The sequence below is a fragment of the Leuciscus leuciscus genome, assembly GCF_965113295.1.
Source record: "Leuciscus leuciscus genome assembly, chromosome: 4".
NCBI lineage: Eukaryota > Metazoa > Chordata > Actinopteri > Cypriniformes > Leuciscidae > Leuciscus > Leuciscus leuciscus.
In genome coordinates, this window is record NC_138728.1 from 55,054,424 (window position 1) to 55,074,641 (window position 20,218).

At 39.3% G+C, this 20,218-nt stretch overlaps 1 protein-coding gene and 2 long non-coding RNA genes across 4 annotated transcripts in view; 1 reads left to right on the forward strand and 2 right to left on the reverse strand.

Moving 5' to 3' along the window:
* Positions 1–20,218, reverse strand: part of LOC309497139 — a 549,185-nt gene that overhangs the window by 357,174 nt on the left and 171,793 nt on the right. The gene's annotated exons all lie outside the window — the stretch shown is intronic.
* On the forward strand, positions 365–20,112 carry LOC309497121 (uncharacterized protein). Its single transcript, XM_082167341.1, has 2 exons — positions 365–462; positions 14,933–20,112. Exons 1-2 carry the CDS (start codon positions 402–404, stop codon positions 17,458–17,460), a joined length of 2,589 nt encoding a protein of 862 aa, XP_082023467.1. The 5' UTR covers positions 365–401; the 3' UTR covers positions 17,461–20,112.
* LOC309497147 overlaps positions 10,488–20,218 on the reverse strand; it is a 147,312-nt gene continuing 137,581 nt past the window's right edge. The window contains exon 2 of the long non-coding RNA XR_014205424.1: positions 10,488–11,467. This is a non-coding gene — a long non-coding RNA (uncharacterized lncRNA). The remainder of the gene's footprint in view (positions 11,468–20,218) is intronic.

Below are 20,218 nucleotides of genomic sequence, written 5' to 3' on the forward strand. Positions count from 1 at the left end.
GTATTCATATTTATATATATATATATATATATATATATTTTTTTCATATGTAAAAGTGTCTAACTATTATAATTTTTTTATTTTTTATTATACTACTTATTGTTCTAATTATGTGTTGGTGGGTATTATCACCAAAGGAATAAAGTAGAAGGAAAAATAAGGAATTATTGGGGGAAACTATTATGTACTAATATAGCCGAAAACTAAGCTCGGGTTCATCTTACCAGTGCTTTTGTAATTATTTATTTGAATTGTTTGATTTTAACGTCTGCTTTAATAAGCTTTTATTTTAGATTGTAATGTTCTAATGTTTTTCTAATAAACAAACCATCTGTGACTGTGTTTGTTGTGTCCGAACACACAGAGACGCTCCTGGCGCTCCTGGAACGAGGGTTATAGAGATGGCGTTCATTAAAGAGGAGAGTGAGGAGGTGAAGATTGGAGACACTGAGCATCAGACAGGTCAGTTTCACTCTTTCTGCAGTGATGTGTTCACACAGTTCCCACTCACTCATCTTCTTCTTCTATGATGATGATGATGGATAGATGTATTTAGCCTATATGAGTTTATAACGCACCTCTCCATGACTGGACCATTCTTATCTTTCACTTTAAATAAAATGCTGACATTTTCACGCTTCTTCGGTCCAGTGATGGTCTGGAAAGGAAATGTGACTATAGCAATGACTGACACTGGGACTGCGTGGGAACGGCCGATTGAATACTAACACGTTGCGCTGCGCTACTTTTCCATCGTCTGTAATGTAAACTTCACTCATTGGGTGGTAGGCGGTACAATCCTGATTAGGGCTGAAGACCAACACTTACTGTTAATGTTATTTTATAGTTTTGTTTTTGTGTGCATGTGCAGCATATGTTCACGATGTGTACAGTTGGCATATTCTTTACAAGGAAAGGAATGTTTTGACTGATGCAAATGTCCCACAAATGTATATACACCGAGGGACAGCTTCTTAATATGTTAGGAACCATATAGTGACATACACATGGTTTTACCTATCAGTATTATGATCTAGATGTATGACACTGAATGAACAAATAGTTCATTTTAATAAAAGTAGAGTCCTAACTCAAACAGTCAGAATATTTACACTTGATTAGAGGTCGATCGGTTTTGCCGATAGATCGGTGCCGATAGTTGATTGGTGGAACGGTCGGTTATCGCCAAAATCCACACCGGTAGTTTTCTCGGGTTTGCGTCGAGAACTTTAGTACCTCAAGCGCTTAAAGCAATGTGACACAAACACATGCAAACCTGACCCAAGTGTCGCAGTCGTTACCATCTATCTGCATTAGTTTATATCCCGCTGGTCCCTTTCATGCGTTCATTAGCCGGCGAAGTAACGTATTTAAGGTGAGACCCGGCGGGCAAAAACATCAGGGGTTTTTCACTGGTCAATTTGAAGATTTTTGGATATTTGTCTAAAAAAGAAGTCAGAAATACACATTCAGGTCTTTATTTTACTACACTTTGTCTGTTTGCGTCTGTAGATTTCGTCTAAATTCATCAAAAGTTGGCGTTCCTTATCATCCCGCTGCTCCGCGATCGCGGTCTGGTGCTCCCTGTCATCACACACACCGCTGGAAAGCTCTCTCTTTCCTGTACAATGCTGTCGGATCCAAATATGGTCATTTCCTGTCTATCATGAAAGTAAAATGGGCGATTTAACTCAATGCGCAATCTCATTGGCTGATGCCAATTTCTGACAACTTGATTCGTTTAGAATCGTCACATGACGCGCTCTGACATTTCCGCGGTAGTTCAAAATGCTGAAAGATATGCGTGTTAAATTCTCTCAGAGAACAGTTGTCATCAGCAAGAAGACACAAAGCATTACCAGCGAAGACAGAAGATGATGAAACACCATCACACAGAGCGTCGATGCGTAAGCTGTCGTCCGGAAAACAGGAGTGTTCAGCGGAGGTGATCAGAGCAGTGGCTGATGGGTCATGCAGCGCGTTTGAATGAACCGATTGGTGGGTTAATTTGTCCTAACTGTGCAGGGACAGGGCTGAAAGTTAACATTGATCCCAAAAATCATGGGTTCTGTAGTAGTTCACTACTAGAGTGCAGTCTCTGAAGAAGCTAGGTACAGGCAAAGTGTCTACACATCTACGCGTCTTCAAGACGTGTCCAGGAACAGTGTGGCGTTTGATGTGAATAGGGCTGCAACAAACAATTATTTTGTTAATCGATTAATCTAACGATTATTAGAACGATTAATCGACTAATCATCGATTATTTAGCTGGCTAATCAGTAAGTTTGGAACGATTATTCAGCTTTTTCAATTAGTTAAAACACTGAGTTATACATATTCTAACTATAATATAAAAAAAAGAAAATCACTTCAGCTTTTGAAATGGTTGTTTTAATGAACTTTGAGCAACTAAACAGGTCATTCTCTTTAAGTTTTCAGATTTCTGTCCAACTCAAATCACACACAAATGCTCCCTAAGCATTGTTTAAATATTCTGTTCTCTTTCAATAGAAAAATACAAACAAAAATGTATCAGCTGCATTACAGACAAATTTAATCTGCAAACAATTATTATAAGATTTTTTTATTTTTTTTTTATTGACATGACAATTGAGCTGACAGAGACATTCTCATTCACCTTTTAATTTACAGTATGAATAAATAACTGACATGATATTCTTCATAACATCTCCTTTTGTAAGTCTTCATGAATATGGAAAAAAATAAAGGCAAGTGATACGACTGTAATACCTAATAGTGTTACAATAATAAAAACAGCCCTGACTCCTCCTAAGCTCGATCAAGCTTTATTCTATGCAAAAATAAATCATCACATTACTGTAATTATATTATTATTGTTAATATTATTACTATTATTAGTTGTATTGCATTCTCTAATAAAGAGATTTACTGCTAGTTATTTAGCTCCAGCTGGAGAACATTCACCTCTCACCGGCTCCTCTTGTTTCCTCTTTAACTTTAACATGCATGTTGTGCTCCCGTGAAAAGCAAGTTCCGCCTTGCATGTATTGCACACGACAGCATTCTTGGTTTGAAGTTTTGTGAAACTTTCACACACCTTGCTAGTTCGCATTCGTTTGCACTCCGTCATAATTCGCGCTGTTTTCTTCTACCGCAATAGCATTTGTAACGGCTGCATTACACTCTAGCGCTACAGCGCCGTAGCGGTCAAATCGTCGATACATTGTCGATAATGTCGACTAATCGTTTCAGCCCTAGATGTGAATGTGCGAATGGTGCTGTTAGCGCACGAGTTAGGCTTGGGATATGCAGCTCTCAAACAAATCAGCAAAGTGTTGGGGATTCCTGGCCTTCATGTTAAAACTATCTATGTGTTTTGTGTAGTATTTGGTTAGGGGAGCAGTTTTCTTAGATAGAGAGTTGTGGGAGTTTGCTCCCAGCGTCCTTCTTTTGCCGGGAAGCACGGCTGCTTCAGGTGTTACAAGTAGTGTGGTCTAACTCGGCAACATGGGATTAAGATTGTGTGTGAATTCAGTGTAGAGGAATGTGCTTTAGCGGTTGGCAATGTAGTTGGTTACAACGCTATTGTTTCTGCATCTAAGATAAACAACGTGATTGTTTTATTTTTAACCACGATCGAAAAAGCCAATGAGGTTTTTCAACGAGCTGAACCTGTCCTTTAATGTTAAAGTCGAGGACTTTAATTATATGGTTTATGCAACGTCTGAAACCATAATGAAATGCTTTGGCTGTGGCAAAATTGGCCATCTGATACGTGCTTGTCCTGTAAAAGTGGGCGAAAATGCTACTGTACAGACCAACTCTCAGAGTGATGTTTCTGAAGCTGTGTCTGTCTCAGAGGATGTTGTGGCCTCTGCTGCTGCTGTCGAGTCAGGTTCTGCTGGGAATAAACCCACTATGGCTGAAGTTACTGTAGGTCTATTCTCTGTACCTGATCTCATGGGTTAAGAGTAGTGTTGTCACGATACCAAAATTATTGTTTCGATACCGATACCAAGTCAAGTATTGCGATTTCGATACTTTTTCGATACTTTTCCTGAAAAGGGAGAAACACTCTCAAATATCATTGCTGTGCTTTATTTTAAAACCGGGACAACATTCTAATCATATAACACACTAATAAATGAACATATGAACAGCAGATATATTAAACATTTGAACGAAATATGAAATATGAAATATCAAAATATAAAAAATAAATTAGCACTGACATTCAAGGTAAAAAAAATTATAAATTTAGCAGCATTATCTCATTTATCATAAGAAACATAAGAGCTTTATCTTGATTCTGAACTTTGAATAACAATATGAACAGCGATTATATTAAACAATGTTTAATATTGGTAACATCTATATATGGTAAGCCTCATTGGTGATATATTTGACATGTGGGGAGAGAGTTGTGGAAGGCCTATACTTCATGTTAAACATAAATATATAGCAGCAAAGACAACGTCGGCAGTGTTGACGGCAAAATAGGCTACAGAATAATTCGTTCTGTATTGAGAGGTGCAATATTTGAAAATCGATAATATTTTTTTTAATTACATTGATATTGTATTTATGTCAAAACTTTCAAACATCAAAATGTCAATTTTGCCTGGAAACGCTTCCAACAGGCTTGCGTGTCGCGTGAAAAATAGGCGTCGGTTGTAGCATGCACGCGTTTTCCGCGCGTCTCGAGCTGCGCCCAGACGCGTGTGTCACGCAGGCAGTTAACATGGGAGCCGAAATAAAAACGGACACGACACGCAGCCAGTGTGTGACCGGCCTTACAAATCTGGAACGCAGTCATTCTTAGAAGTATCGATACTAATAAATTAAGGAATCGTGACGTTTTTCATTTCCGATTTACTTTTGAAGTATCGGTGCACCGTGCAACAGAGCAAGGTAGGCAACGTACTTCCATATGTCACTCCTCGCGTCATCTTTTTCTACGAGTCGTGGACCACTTGTGCTCGCACATGCAGCCATCTTCGCTGTAGTGTTTTGTCACATGACACTGACAGCGGCAGGTTCTTAGCTGCGTGCGTCAGGAAAAAAAACACAGACGTCCATAGGGAGGCGTTTTTTTTTTTTTTTTTTTTGTATCGATACTGATAAATTTAGGTATCGTGACGTTTTTAATTTCCGAGTATCGCGATACTTTTGAAGTATCGGTACACCGTGCAACACTAGTTAAGAGACAGGTAATTTAAGCAGTGATATCACTGTAACTACAGATAAAATGACACCTTCTGATAAACAGGTCAGTGAGGGAGTTGTTGAATTGGAGATGGAAACAGAGGCAATCTTCAAAGTTCCTACTAAAAGGAAAAATATCCAGATCAAGGTAATGAAACAAGAAAAAAAAGACAAAACTGAGGCTAAAAGTTTAGTCAGGAAAATTGTGAGTAAACTTAGAAAGCAAACCCTTAATGATGAAAAACAGGATATGGTGTAACTTCTTTTTTCTGGTAGAAGTCTTTGCCTTCCTGTTGATTTTTATAAACTTTTATGGCCAGTGATTGGTGAAGATTTCTTTTTGGTTCTTAATGACAGTTTGAACAAAGGATTTTTACCGTTAAGCTGTAGAAGAGCTGTCATTACCCTTTTGCCCAAGAAGGGGGATCTACAAAACATGAGTAACTGGATATCTCTTTTATGTGCAGATTATAAAATTTGATCAAAGGCTCTAGCTACAAGGCTAAGTCAAGTTCTGAGTCAAGTAATACATTCCGGTCAGAGTTATTGTATACCCAGCAGGTCAATCTTCGACAACATATCATTGGTCAGAGATCTTCTAGAGCAGGGGTCAGCAACCTAAGGCACGCGTGCCAACACTGGCACGCGGAGGGTTAATCGCTGGCACGCAAGCAAATGCGAGAGAAGTGTAGGCTATGTATTTCATTCAGATAAAGTAGTCTACCTGCACACAGATCTACGTTTTAATGTAATAATTCCTCATAGTAAAAAAAGCGTATTTTATTAAGTTAGGAGTAGAGATGATTGATCGGGATTGATCCGCTGGTGACCAGAATTGGCCAATTTTCAAGTGATCGGCCATGACCGGCGACCGGCCGGTCAGTCTGACATGCCAATTTTATGCCGGTCAAATGCCCTCTGGCTCCCCATGATTAACATCGCGCAACCTCAGCATCACACGTGAAACCTCGTGAATTACGGGCGTTTCACGCATATTTTTTTCGCCGTGCATGTTAATCAATGAGTGCATTCACACCGGCACCAGGAGCAGCGCGTGAGCGCCGCACTGAGCACCAGTGAGGCGGGGGTTTTGCCGCCGAGTCTATTTTGTCTGCGCTGCTCACGGTCAATTCAAGTGAAAGCACACTTTTGATGGACAAAATAAATACGATTTCAAACAAAAGTGCCCAAAATGCACAGAATGTGCATGTCTAGTGTGTTTTAACAAGAACTGGATTAGGTTATGTCAGAAAAGAAAATGAAGACTCAAAAATATTTATATAAAATGTACCCATTTAAACTTGTTTTTATTATTCAGTTTGGCTAAAAGGATATGGTATTTTATAAAAAATTAAATTATATATATATATATATATATAGAAAATAAATATTTGTGTGTGCTGTAAAGTGGTTAGAAAAAATGAAATCGGAATCGGCTAAAATCGGTATCTGCAGGTCAAACTCAATGAAAAATCGGAAATCGGAATTGGCCTAGAAAATTGTAATCGGTGCATCTCTAGTTAGGAGTTATAAATACTATTAAATCTAAATCTAAAACAAATTTCAAGAGAAATATTTAAATTTATGTAATATTTGTGTAAGCCATTATGAAAATGTTTGTGTATTTATTAGGGGTGTCCCCGACTATGGATTTTCATAGTCGAATCAGAATCGTCATGTCTTGCTTATAGTCGACTAATAGTCGAATCATGTGTATGGGGGTGGGGCTGGGGGCGGGGCTTTAACATTTCAAAGCCGCGATGTACAGAAAAATCACACAAAGATATAGAAGAAAATGTATAAAAACATTTTGGATCAATAAAACTAAGAAATAACATAAATAACTCCAGATAGGCCACAGACAGGATTTGCATTTCACATACAAATCAAATTAAATCGACTAAATGACCTGTGCGAGCAGGCTCTATACACCACAACATCAATAAACCGAAAAAATAAACAATCAATTTACTAAATTAAATTAGAACAGAATATACCTTTCTAATAAATAAAAATGCAAAACTAAATAAATCAGAATCAAGTCACAAGATGAGCAAATGTGTGCAAAATGCCTAAAGTGCAGGGGAACATATATTCAAAACACAAGCCACAAATAGTTAATTAGATAACCCTGACAGATCAATAAATAAAATTAAAATAAAGAAACTATTAAAATAACGATAGTAGCCAGAATTTTCAACTTTGTCTTTTTAACTGCAGAAACAAAATGCTAAACTGGAGTGGCAGTCTTTTTAGCTAAAAATTTTCACACTCACAGCATCCAAAAATCAAATTAGAACCGGCTAAAAAGTTTTGAAATCACTTGTACCCGATACCTGATCGAGAGAACAAATCCAATCTTTCACTCTGTGTCCGTTGGAGTCTTTTCAAATTGTGCGCGCGGATAAAATACATTCTAACGTGAAACTTGTTAACGTTGGCCGGCAGAAGTGCGATCATGGTTTTCCTGATGCTAAATCCAGTCTTGGAGAATATCCTTTCTGACGGTGTACATCCACACTTTATATTTTCTTATCCCAGACATTGTTATTTTAAAGATTTAAATCCCTGCCGCCAAGACGCTCCTCTGTCAGTTACGGATTGAAAGTGAAACTTAAATCTGTCACGCGGACACGGGGTGTTTGGACTTATTCACGCACGTTAAAAAATATTTATTAAAAGCTTATTTCTTTGCACATTTTTATATACAGCATTATCATAATATGCTGAATATTAATGTATTGACAGAAAACCGGTAGTTCTATGTGAAATCAGACATTGAGCGCCCGCATATAGCCAAAGTGGCATGACACCTCTGCGAAGATTCGACCGTGAGATCAGTAGTCGAATCAGGCTCCTCCAATCGAAGCATCGAATCCTCGACTATTTGGGGTCACCCCTAGTATTTAGATGAGTGTGTGTGTGTGTGTGTGTATATATATATATATAGGCTATGTGTGTGTTGTGGCACAGTGATGAACTCTGAAACTTAAAAATGGCACTTTATGACAAAAAGGTTGCCGACCCATGTTCTAGAGGTTTCAAGGTTATCAGGTGTAAATGGTGGTCTAATTTCGTTAGACCAGGAAAAAGCCTTTGACCGTGTAGAACATGCTTATTTGAGAGATGTTTAGAAGCTTTTGGTTTTAGTCAGAGTTTTATAAATATGATTGAGGCCATGTATCGTGACATCGAGAGTGTACTCAACGTCAATGGTGGTTTGAGTGCTCCTTTTGGAGTTCAGAGGGGAGTTAGACAGGGATGTGCCATGTCTGAATGTTATATTCCCTGGCTATTGAACCTCTGCTTCATAAACTAAGAACTGAGTTGAGAGGGTTTACTATCCCACACTGTATGTCACGTTGCACCTTTCTGCTTATGCTGACGATGTAGTTGTTTTTATATCTGGTGCTGATGATATTGAAAAATTGGAGATTATTGTTAACAGTTTAAAATAAATTCTTCTGCAAGAGTTAACTGGGGAAAAAGTGAGGCCCTTTTAATGGGTGTTTGGAATAGAGAAACTCCCAGTTTACCTGGAGGTTTAATCTGGAAGAAAGACGGATTAAAATATCTTGGAATCTTTTTAGGTAATGAGGATTTTGTTAAAAAAATTGGGATTGTATGCTAGAAAAAATCAAAGGACGTTTACAGAAATGGAAATGGCTACTTCCCAAACTGTCTTATCGAGGTCGTACACTGATAATCAACAATCTGGTGGGGTCCTCGTTATGGCATAAACTTACTTGTGTTGATCCTCCTGTTGGACTTTTGCCGAAGCTTCAAGGAGAAATGGTAAACTTTTTCTGGGACAATTTGTACTGGACACCTCAAAGTGTTCTTTTCCTGCCCAAGGAGGAAGGAGGTCAAGGCTTGGTGAATCTGGTCAGCAGAGGAGCGACTTATCGGATACAGTTCATTCAGAGACTATTGATGGGTCCCCAGAATCTAGTGTGGAGACCATTAGCACAAACCCTTTTCTGTGGGGTGAACAGACTGAGACTTCATGCTGCACTGTTCTTAACGGATTATACTCTCCTGGATTTGACCAGACTACCTTCTTTTTATAAAAGCCTTTTTAAAGTGTGGAGACTTTTTAAACATGAGTGGACAGTGTCAGCCACATCTCTCTTCTGGTTGCTTGAGGAACCTGTGGTGTTTGGGAGTCGTCTTGATGTCAGGAGACTTTCCAGGGCTAAAAGACTTGCTGGTCTCAAAGAAATTACTGCAATTGAAGGATATTGTTGACAAAGCAGGATCTGGACTAAAAAAGGCAGAAACTGTTGCTATACATCTGTGTATAAGATCAGTGAGTTATGAAACGCATCATGTTTTGTAAATGATTAGTTAATCATTTAATAATCACTTGTAAATGACTTGTAACAGAATTTACAAAACATACATAAAATGTTAGTATATCACTTGCTAATCATTTATGAATGTTTTGTAAATGATTAGTTCATCATTAACTAACCACTTATTAATGACTTACAACTGAACGTTATTATAAAGTGTTACCATTTGCGGATGAGCAAAATAACTACAACTGCTTGAATCTGCTGCGACGAATCTCAAACACTGTTTTTCGCTTACAAGTGCAAGTTTCGCGCGCTCTCCCTTTTGCACCTTTGATCTATGTGAAATGTGGAGCAAAAGTGAGTTGTGCATCTGTAGAGGCAGTGGGCGGAGCCTTCATGAATATTCATGAGTTTCCCGGACATGCGCGCGGATCTGATCGTTTTAGTTCACGCTCCTCGTTTCTCAGCAGGTTTAATGCTACTGTAGAGAGACTGACAACCCCCCCAAGCCAGATTCCCAGTGAAATTAAATTACTTTTATGTATCAATTTTGACCTTTTTTCCAAAGATGACAGAGTGTAAGTAATCACAATGGTGACTCCATTGACCCATAGGGGTTGAGCAAATATAGTTGTTGCTTATTTGCTTTAGGACATGCAAAACTGGCCTCAAATATCTGTAGCCATTTGAAATTAGAGGCACCACTTAATTTAATTTATGATTCAAACAAAGATGTTATGCACATGCTGCATGAGCAGTTGTTATTCAGATTAGATTGTATAACTTTGAGATTTAAAGCAAAAACAGAATGGTCGGACTTTGGATTTGTGAAATTGTTACATGACACCTGCACATGGACTGAATAAAAATGCACATTCATTCTCTGCCACTTGGTTGCACTTATAGAACAGCAGAGATCAATAATTTTCTCTGTTTACCGCTGAACACAAAGCAGCGCTGCACTTATAAATCCCACTAATTTCTCTTCTGCTGCGTCTGTTCTCTTTGTCAAGTCACCTTTATTTATATAGCGCTTTTTACAATACAGATTGTATCAAAGCAGCTTCACATTGATAACATGAAAATAATACAACAAAGTTTGTTTCTAGAAGAAAATTGCATGATCGTCCACCCTAAATAAGGCAGATCAATAATATTGTTGAATGTTAAATGTCCCCAACTAAGCAAGCCAAAAGACAAGGCAACAGTGGCAAGGAACCAAAACTCCATCAGTGACAGAATGGAGAAAAAAACCTTGGGAGAACCCAGGCTCAGTCGGGGGCCAGTTCTCTTCTGGCCAACGAGCGAACAGTGTATGATTATGATCCAGGCAGCATTACAGGTCAGAGGTCAGATTGGTTGTGTCGATGAGGCCTTCACAGGGCTGATGAGGCTGGCACTTCAGGAATGCGTCATGGATAGGTCCAGGTGCAGATCCACCATCTGATCTGGATACGGCCGTGGTCCACCTCACTTCAGTAAACAGGGGAGGGACTGGTTGACACTTCAGTACTGCGTTGTCATCGCGTCCAGGCGCAGGTCCTTCATCAGATCTGGATCCGGCGGACTGCGGTAAACCTCGGTATAAACAGAGAGACTAATATTAGTGAAGAGGCCATTCTTCTTATGATGTAACGAGTACATCAGGATTTATGGGGAGTGTTCCCGGTTCCGGCTGGCCTAATCTATGCAGCCTAATATGGAATTATAGAAGTCTATAATGTGTTATGTGTATGCTAGGTCAAAGAGATGTGTTTTTAGTCTAGCTTTGAACTGACAGAGTGGGTCTACTTCCCGGACAATGTTAGGAAGACTGTTCCAAAGTTTTGGTGCTAAATATGAGAAGGATCTACCGCCAGCAGTCGATTTTGATATTCTAGGTATTATTAACTGGCCGGAATTTTGAGATCGCAATAGACGTGAAGGACTATAAAGAAAATATGATCATATAACACCAATTTTATCATCACTGCATTGGTTACCTATAAAGTTCCGTATTAATTAGCACCATCCCAGGAGGGATGAATACCATCTCTTTTCAACAGGTCAGGTCTGCCCCAAAAACTTTTCCAATTGTCTATGAATTCTATATTATTTTGCGGACACCACCTCGACAGCCAGCCATTGAGTGAGGACAATCTACTAACTATCTCATCACTCCAGTGAACAGGAAGGGGGCCAGAGCAAATTACAGTGCCTGACATCGTACTTGCGAGTTCACACACCTCTTTAATATTAATTTTGGTGATCTCCGACTGGCGGAGTCAGGCGCTCTGGCTCCCGGCAAACATGCCATACAGTGTGGCTGGTGTCCGTTTTCACGTTCCGTGTAATAGAATCGCCAATAACTAGAGCACAATCAACAGGATTCTCAGTGGGTGTTTCACTGAGTGGGGAGAACCTGTTTGATGTTGTAATCGGAACGGAAGAGCGGTGTTTTGTCCCGCCACTACAGCATCTCACCGTCACCCAGTTGCCTTGCTGCACGGGCTCTACTTCAGCCGGAACCGAACAGTGTACAGAGCTAAGCTAGTCGCATCCAAAGCAGTATCTAAAGCCCTTGCACTCTTACAATTAATCTCGATTAAAGTTTGGATGTGTGTCTCTTGTTCTGAAATCTTCCCCGTCAGCTTTACTATCTCCCTGCATTTATCACATGTTAAACCTGTGCTGGCAGAGAAGGCTATGCTATACATGTTACATGAGGTGCAGGTGACAAGAGGAGAAGACATGACTCACCGCGTTTGTTGACTGATACCCACCACAGTTTTTTGATGAACTCCTAAAAGGCGTGAGAGAAAAAAAGAAAAAAAAAAAGAGTGCTCGGAAGGCGCGAGCGCGCTAGAGAATAAATAAAGCGCACGGATGGCACGCTAACAGGCTAGCGAATTACTAACGTGTTGTGCTAGCAATAACGATTTAGATTGAAGCTAGCAATGTCAGGTTAATGTGTGATGTTGATTAAGTTATATTTAGCAGTATAAATAACAAGGAATGATAGTAAATAATAATTAAAAACAGAAAGATACGAAGCTTACAGACGCAAACCAATGCAACGCAGCAGCAGGGCAGACAGGAGCAATCGAGCAGACAGTGTACAGTACAGTGAACTTTGTATCTGTATTAACCCTCTGGAGTCTGAGCTGTTTTCTGGGCCCTGGAGGTGTTCTGACATGCTCTGACATTTGTGCTTTTTTCAGTTATTTATAAACATGTTAATGGCAAAGGTGTAAATTCACTCTATATAGCACAAACAGGGCTACCAAAATATGTGATCACCATGCATGTATATTTTAGAATTTTTAAGAGAATAATGTTTATGCGTGGTTATTGAAAAAAATAAAAATGAAAGTTGCTGAAATAAGACCACAAAACTCATAATAAATATGTGTCAATAAGACTTTTGACTAATGGATGTTGTCGCTTTTAGTTCTGGCTTCAAAATGATGTGAAAATAGTCTTGCTTTATCGTTCACATAAAACAATACATTGAATTAAATTGATGTAAAACAGGTTTTGCTTGGAAAGCCAATATGCGAGGGGGGAGTGGTTTACACCTGAGAATACAATGTCCCACCCACTCTGCATAATTAGCCATTCATTCAGGTGTGACACTGACTGAGCCACAATGCAAGGACAAAAGATATATTTAGAAGAAGACTTATATTGACCATTTAAGATTTTGCTTACATCTATCTTGTAAATATGTTTTGCTATTTTATTAAAAAGGTTACAATTACAACAATAATTACAATTTCAACAATATTTCAAGTGTACTCTTTCTTTGTAAAAAAAAAAAAAAAAAGATTATAGGCCTACATTTTATCTATGTATTCATTAGTTTGAATAGGCTATAGCCAACATTGGAACAGCTAACATCTTAGTTGATGACTTTATTTTTGACAAAAATAGTATTTTATAGAAATTGCTAAACAAAAGCTTATTTGATGTGGCAGTATATTCTACAGTAAAAACTGTACCCAAATCTAGTCAATAAAATGTTGTCTTTCATATTTCGCCTGACTGTAATTCAGGCTGTATTTTCATGTTTTCATGAAATATTAGGGCATATTGTTAATTTGCAGTTTAATACGTTGCTTATACAAATACCCTACATTTCGATTTTTACTCATCTCAGTATAGCAATACAGTTTGCTAAAACATCATCATTCATTCACACACGCGATTTAAATTTAAACTGTCTTTTTGCGAGCTGTGGTAAACAGCGTGCATCTCTGCCGTTCATTCATTCATAAACAGAAACCCGATTCACGTGAGAAGGAAAAAAAACTTACTACAGTACTCCTCAGCTCGCTCCTCGATATACCCGCACTTCTGAGGTACATTTTCCATTATTATTATTCCTCACAGCGCTGCGAGACGGTGTAAACAAGTAATGATCTGATTAAACTTGTGTTTTCTCGAGCTGAGATGTGGGCGTTCACAGGTTTGCGTGGATTGCCTCAATCATTTGCGTTTGAATAGCGCGCGCTCTCTGTGGGCGTGTCACATTACATTTGAATGAGCTGTAATGAGCTCGACTGGAATCGCTCTCTTTTAATACAGATTTCACAAGATGAGAATATTAGTTTTTTATATAAATTACTTCATTTAAAAGAAGAGAATTCAAGCTTCATGCCTGTGTGTTTGTATGCCTGTTTGACTGAGTATTCGCTGAGTTATTGTTCATTTTCGGACGCGTTTCAGAATGGACTTCACTGGCAGAGAGAAGGCAGAACTCGCTTCATGTTTATTTTTCTTTATTTGGCAAAAAGCACAACACTTTGTTTTTATTGTGAGTACACACAAAAATAATACACATTTAACAGAATCGATTGATGTATGAAACTCCTATGGAAAATCAAAGTCAACAGAGTATTTATGAGTTTCTTTTACACTGATAAAAAAAAAGCGAGCTGGTATCGCCGGCGATACAGCCGACCTCAGGGGGTTAAGCGTGTTCCTCTGAATCTCTGGCTTGTCAACATCCTTTTCACAGACTGATAATATTTCTACACATTAAATATTTTGGGAAATTATTGCAATGCCGTGTTCTGAACCATCCGGTTCTGTTTTTTTAGCCAGTCGACCAGTGCATCTTTATTTCAAAGCATAGAAGTTATAGAACAGGGGTGTCCAATCCTGTTCCTGGAGGGCCACTCTCCTGCAAAGTTTTTCTCTAACCCCAGTTAAACACACCTGAACCAGCTGATCAATGTCTTCTGCCAACTTTACAAACTTCCAGGCAGGTGTATTGGGCCAAGTTGGAGCTAAACATTGTAGGACACCGGCCCTCCAGAGCACGTTGGGAAACCTCTGGTATATAGAATTAAGAATAGACGTTGTTGGTTTTGATGCATTACATATCTATATGTTTTGATGTCTGTTGCCACTAATGCCATTAAACTGGGGTTAACATTTTGTTTTTCTTTCTTTTTTCACCTTAGACCTAATGGCACTGAAAGAGGAGAGGGAAGTACTCCGTGAAATTGAAGAGAAATATCAGTATGAGAATCTTCTTGATTTCATTACTGGAGAAAACTCTTTCAGTTGTTCACAGCCTGAAAAGACTTCCATGCGAAAAACAGCTCAAAATACAAGAACAATAAGTTATTTAACTTGTTTTAAGTTAGGAAAGAATTTCAATCAACATGGAAAACCTAAAGTCATGAGAACTGGAAAGAGGCAATTCACCTGCCATCAATGTGGAATAAGATTCACTCTAAAAGGAAGCTGGAACAGGCACATGAGAATTCACACCGGAGAAAAGCCTTACACATGCCACCAATGTGGAGAGAGTTTTGCTCTACATAGAAACCGTAAAATCCACATGAGAATTCACATTGGAGAGAAGCCTTACTCCTGCCTTCAGTGTGGAAAGAGTTTCAGTAAGCAGGGAAGTCTTAAAGTTCACATGAGAATTCACACTGGAGAGAAGCCTTACTCCTGCCTTCAGTGTGGAAAGAGTTTCAGTAATCAGGGAAGCCTTAAAGTTCACATGAGAATCCACACTGGAGAGAAGCCTTACACATGCCCTCAGTGTGGTAAGAGTTTCGCTCAAAAAGTACGCTTTGAAGCCCACATAAGAATTCACACCGGAGAGAAGCCGTACACCTGCCAACAGTGTGGAAAGAGTTTTAGTCAACATCGAACCTGGACAGACCACATGAGAATTCACACTGGAGAGAAGCCTTTCACCTGCCAACAATGTGGAAGAAGTTTCACACAAAAGGGAACCTTTAACAGGCATGTGAGAGTTCACACCGGAGAAAAGCCTTTCACCTGCCCACAGTGTGGAAAGAGTTTCCGTCAACGACGATCCTTAAAGAACCACATGAGAATTCACACTGGAGAGAAGCCTTTCACCTGCCAACAGTGTGGAAGAAGTTTCACACAAAAAGGAAGCTTTAACAGGCATATGAGAGTTCACACTGGAGAAAAGCCTTACACCTGCCAACAGTGTGGAAAGAGTTTCTGTCAACGACGATCCATAAAGAACCACATGAGAGTTCACACCGGAGAAAAGCCTTACACCTGCCAACAGTGTGGAAAGAGTTTCTGTCAACTTCGAACCATAAAGAACCACATGAGAGTTCACACTGAAGAGAAGCCTTACACATGCCCTCAGTGTGGAGAATGTTTCACTCAAAAAGTACGCTTTGAAGCCCACATAAGAATTCACACAGGAGAGAAGCCATTCACCTGCCAACAGTGTGGAAAGAGTTTCAGTCAACATCAAACTTTGAAAGACCACATGAGAATTCACACCGGAGAAAAGCCGTTCACCTGCCAACAGTGTGGAAAGAGTTTCAATCAACTTCGAACCTGGAAAGACCACATGAGAATTCACACTGGAGAGAAGCCGTTCACCTGCCCACAATGTGGAAGAAGTTTCACACAAAAAGGAACCTTTAACAGGCATATGAGAGTTCACACTGGAGAGAAGCCGTTCACCTGCGAACAGTGTGGAAAGAGATTCTGTCAAAGACGATCCATAAAGAACCACATGAGAATTCACAGTGGAGAGAAGCCTTACACCTGCCAACAGTGTGGGAAGAGTTTCTATCAACCTCAAACCATAAAGAACCACATGAGAATTCACACTGGAGAGAAGCCTTTCACATGCCAACAGTGTGGAAAGAGTTTCTATCAACATCGAACCTTAAAAAACCACATGAGAGTTCACAGTGTAGAGAAGCCTTTCACCTGCCAGCTGTGTGGAAAAAGTTTCACTCAAAAAGTACACTTTGAAGCCCACATAAGAATTCACACTGGAGAGAAGCCGTTCACCTGCCAACAGTGTGGAAAGAGTTTCTATCAACGTCAAACCTTAGAAAACCATACAAGAATTCACACTGGAGAGAAGCCATTCACCTGCCAACAGTGTGGAAAGAGTTTCATCCAAAAAGGAACCTTTAACAGGCACATGAGAGTTCACACCGAAGAAAAGCCTTACACCTGCCAACAGTGTGGAAAGACTTTCTGTGAACGTCAAACAATAAAAGATCACATGAGGATTCACACTGGAGAGATGCCTTTCCCCTGCCAACAGTGTGGAAAGAGTTTCAATCATGATAGAAACTTGAAAGCCCACATGAGAGTTCACACTGGGGAGAAGCCTTACACCTGCCTTCCGTGTGGAAAGAGTTTCAGTAATCAGAGAAACCTTGAAGTCCACATGAGAATTCACACTGGAGAAAGGCCATTCACCTGCCAACAGTGTGGAAGAAGTTTCGGTCAACATCGAACCTGGACAGACCACATGAGAATTCACACCGGAGAAAAGCCTTACACCTGCCAACAGTGTGGAAGAAGTTTCACTCAAAAAGGAACCTTTAACAGGCATATGAGAGTTCACACTGGAGAAAAGCCATTCACCTGCCCACAGTGTGGAAAGAGTTTCTGTCAACGACGATCCATGAAGAACCACATGAGAGTTCACATCAGAGAGGTGAACGGCTTGTTCACCTGCTAATAGTGTACAAATCAGTTTCGGTCAATGTAAAAACCTTATAAGACCACATGAGAGTATACACAGGTGAGAAGCCTTTCACCTGCCTTCAATGTGGAAAGAGTTTCTGTCAACAACGATCCATAAAGAACCACATGAGGATTCACACTAGTGGTGTCAACAATAATCGATTCGGCGATGCATCGCAATGCGGGGCATGCACGATTCAGCATCGATGCGGCAAAGTGCCATAGTCGATTATGTCACTGTTTATTTTCTGGCCTTGAGTTGGACAATAAAGTTGTGAAGTTCCAATTCCTTCCGGGGGCATAACAACAACAACAATCAAGATGGCTGAGGCGGAGGGAGATGACCGCGATAAAAACGCACCCAAAGCTTGGAAAGCGGACATCTGGGCACATTTCGGATTCTACGAAGTTAATGGGAAGCTAGACAAGACTTACGCGGTGTGTAAAACCTGCCACACTAAAATCAAGCACGTTGGCACTGAAAGCAGTGATTCATGTTTTCTTTTTCAGGTTTGAAAATGCCATATCCAATACCCTGTACCATTCAATTTTATTTTATTTAATGACATTTATGTCAAAGATACAGGAGAGTGATAATACACACAGAGCAGCCAATAAAATCTGTTGTTCAATATCTGACTGCTTGTATTGCCTCATGACTAGGGGTGTAACAATACATAGATATGAATCGATGCATCGAACAAACGTCTAACGATACGATGCATCGATACCACACATAAAATATCGATATACGGTACCTTTATTTTGACACACTCCACATCCTCACGTAACTTTTCTCCGCTGAAATAGACGCCTGACAAGATTGACTGAATCCTTTGTCACAAAAGCCGGTATTTTCCACTGTCAAGGCATCGCAAGTTCATGTTTTACAGTAGAAATGACAAGCCCCGAAAAGTCAGTTTTAGCGCATCAGTGCGCAGTATTCAGGTCAGGTGACAAGGCTGCTTGCTTGTCACTTTGAAAAGACGCACTAGCTGAGAGGAGTTTCGTCAAAGCTGACTAAAAGTGATCGAGGATGGATTTCAGCGAACTTGATGAACCCGTGATATCTTCTTCGGGCCGTAAAAGGAAAATAAAAGCTGAAACTTTTTCACGGAATCTTGCTAAAACAGCACATTAGTGGTGAGGGAAAAGCTCACTGTATTGCATGTACGTTAATCACAACAACAAAGTTTGACAGGCGTCTATGTCAGCTGAGAAGATTAACGTTACAAAGATTAACCAAGTGTTTTATTATGTATCATAGCAATTATTTGGCTTTATTTAACTTGAAATGAAACATGAAATGTGGAGTTATCTGCTTTTGCCACAAAAACAAAATAGATATAAAAAATACTTTCAATGAACTTTAATTTTATAAGTTACCAGTATTTTTTTTTTTGTTATTATTACTTAATCAAAACAACCCAGCTGCAGTTTGATTGATATTCAAATGCACAATATAAAAAAACATGATATATGAAAATGAACAAGAACGGAGTTATCTGTTTTTTTTTTAACTTGTAACAAACAACTTGTAAATGTCCCAATTGGGAGAGGGTGTGCAATTTTCAAAGAGTTTAATTAAACTTTCATGTTATATATTTTTGCATGTATTAGTGTGAGTTAATAAACGTAACTGGTTGTGTACATTTGGCATATAATATCTAAATATCGATTAATCGATCGATATAGCCCTGAATCGAATCGAATCGTAATCCGATCGTAGAATTTTTTTGAGGTATCGGTAAAAATCGTATCGCTGGCTGAGAGAATCGATATCGTATCGTATCGTGATGAACTGTCCGATTTACACCCCTACTCATGACTGATGAAAAATTTCTATCATGATGACTGATGAAAAATTTTCTATCAAATTTCTATCAAGAGTTTCTATCATGATAGAAACTTGAAAGTCCACATGAGAGTTCACACTGGGGAGAGTTTGTGCACCTGCCTTCCGTGTGGAAAGAGTTTCAGCCTGCACAGTGGTAACAAGGCATGATGGATCCATGTTCTCATTCTGTTTACACCAAATTCTGACTCTGTAAAGCTGCTTTGAAACAATCTATATTGGTAAAAGCACTATATAAATGAAGGTGACTTGACTTCAAGTCCACACAAGAATTCACACTGAAGAGAGTCTATTCACCTGCCAACAATGTACAAAATGTTTCAACCAAAAAGGTCTCTGGGGTCCGAGGAGGTTTTTGGGCCCTGAAGGTGTTTTGACATGCCCTGACATTTGTGCTTATTTCAGTTACTTATAATTTAACTGTTACAATAATGTGTGCAGCATGTGTGCAAACGTTTATCTTTGGCTACGTTCACACTGTGAGCCTTAATGCTCAATTCCGATTTTTGCTCAGATTTCTTTGTACTGTGGCCAATATCAGATTTCCAGGGTGAACAGATCATGGTTCTGAACTGACCCGCATGCGCAAAAGAACGATACAAACAGGGTTGCCAGGTTTTCACAACAAAATCCACCCAATTTCTTCTCAAAAGTAGCCCAATCGCATCCCGGGGTGGGGAAACCACAGACTCGGCAACACTGGTAGACGTCATACGGAAGTAAACATGGAGGACATTAACACTAGAACTACCAAGGGCAGTCATTTTTTAATTTTGCAATGTAATAACTTTGTTGAAATAAAACCCATTTAACTAAATTACCCTGACTTTTCTTAAATGTGTGTATATTTTATTTTAGGTCAAATCGACTATGCATTACAGACGGTGTATCATTTCAG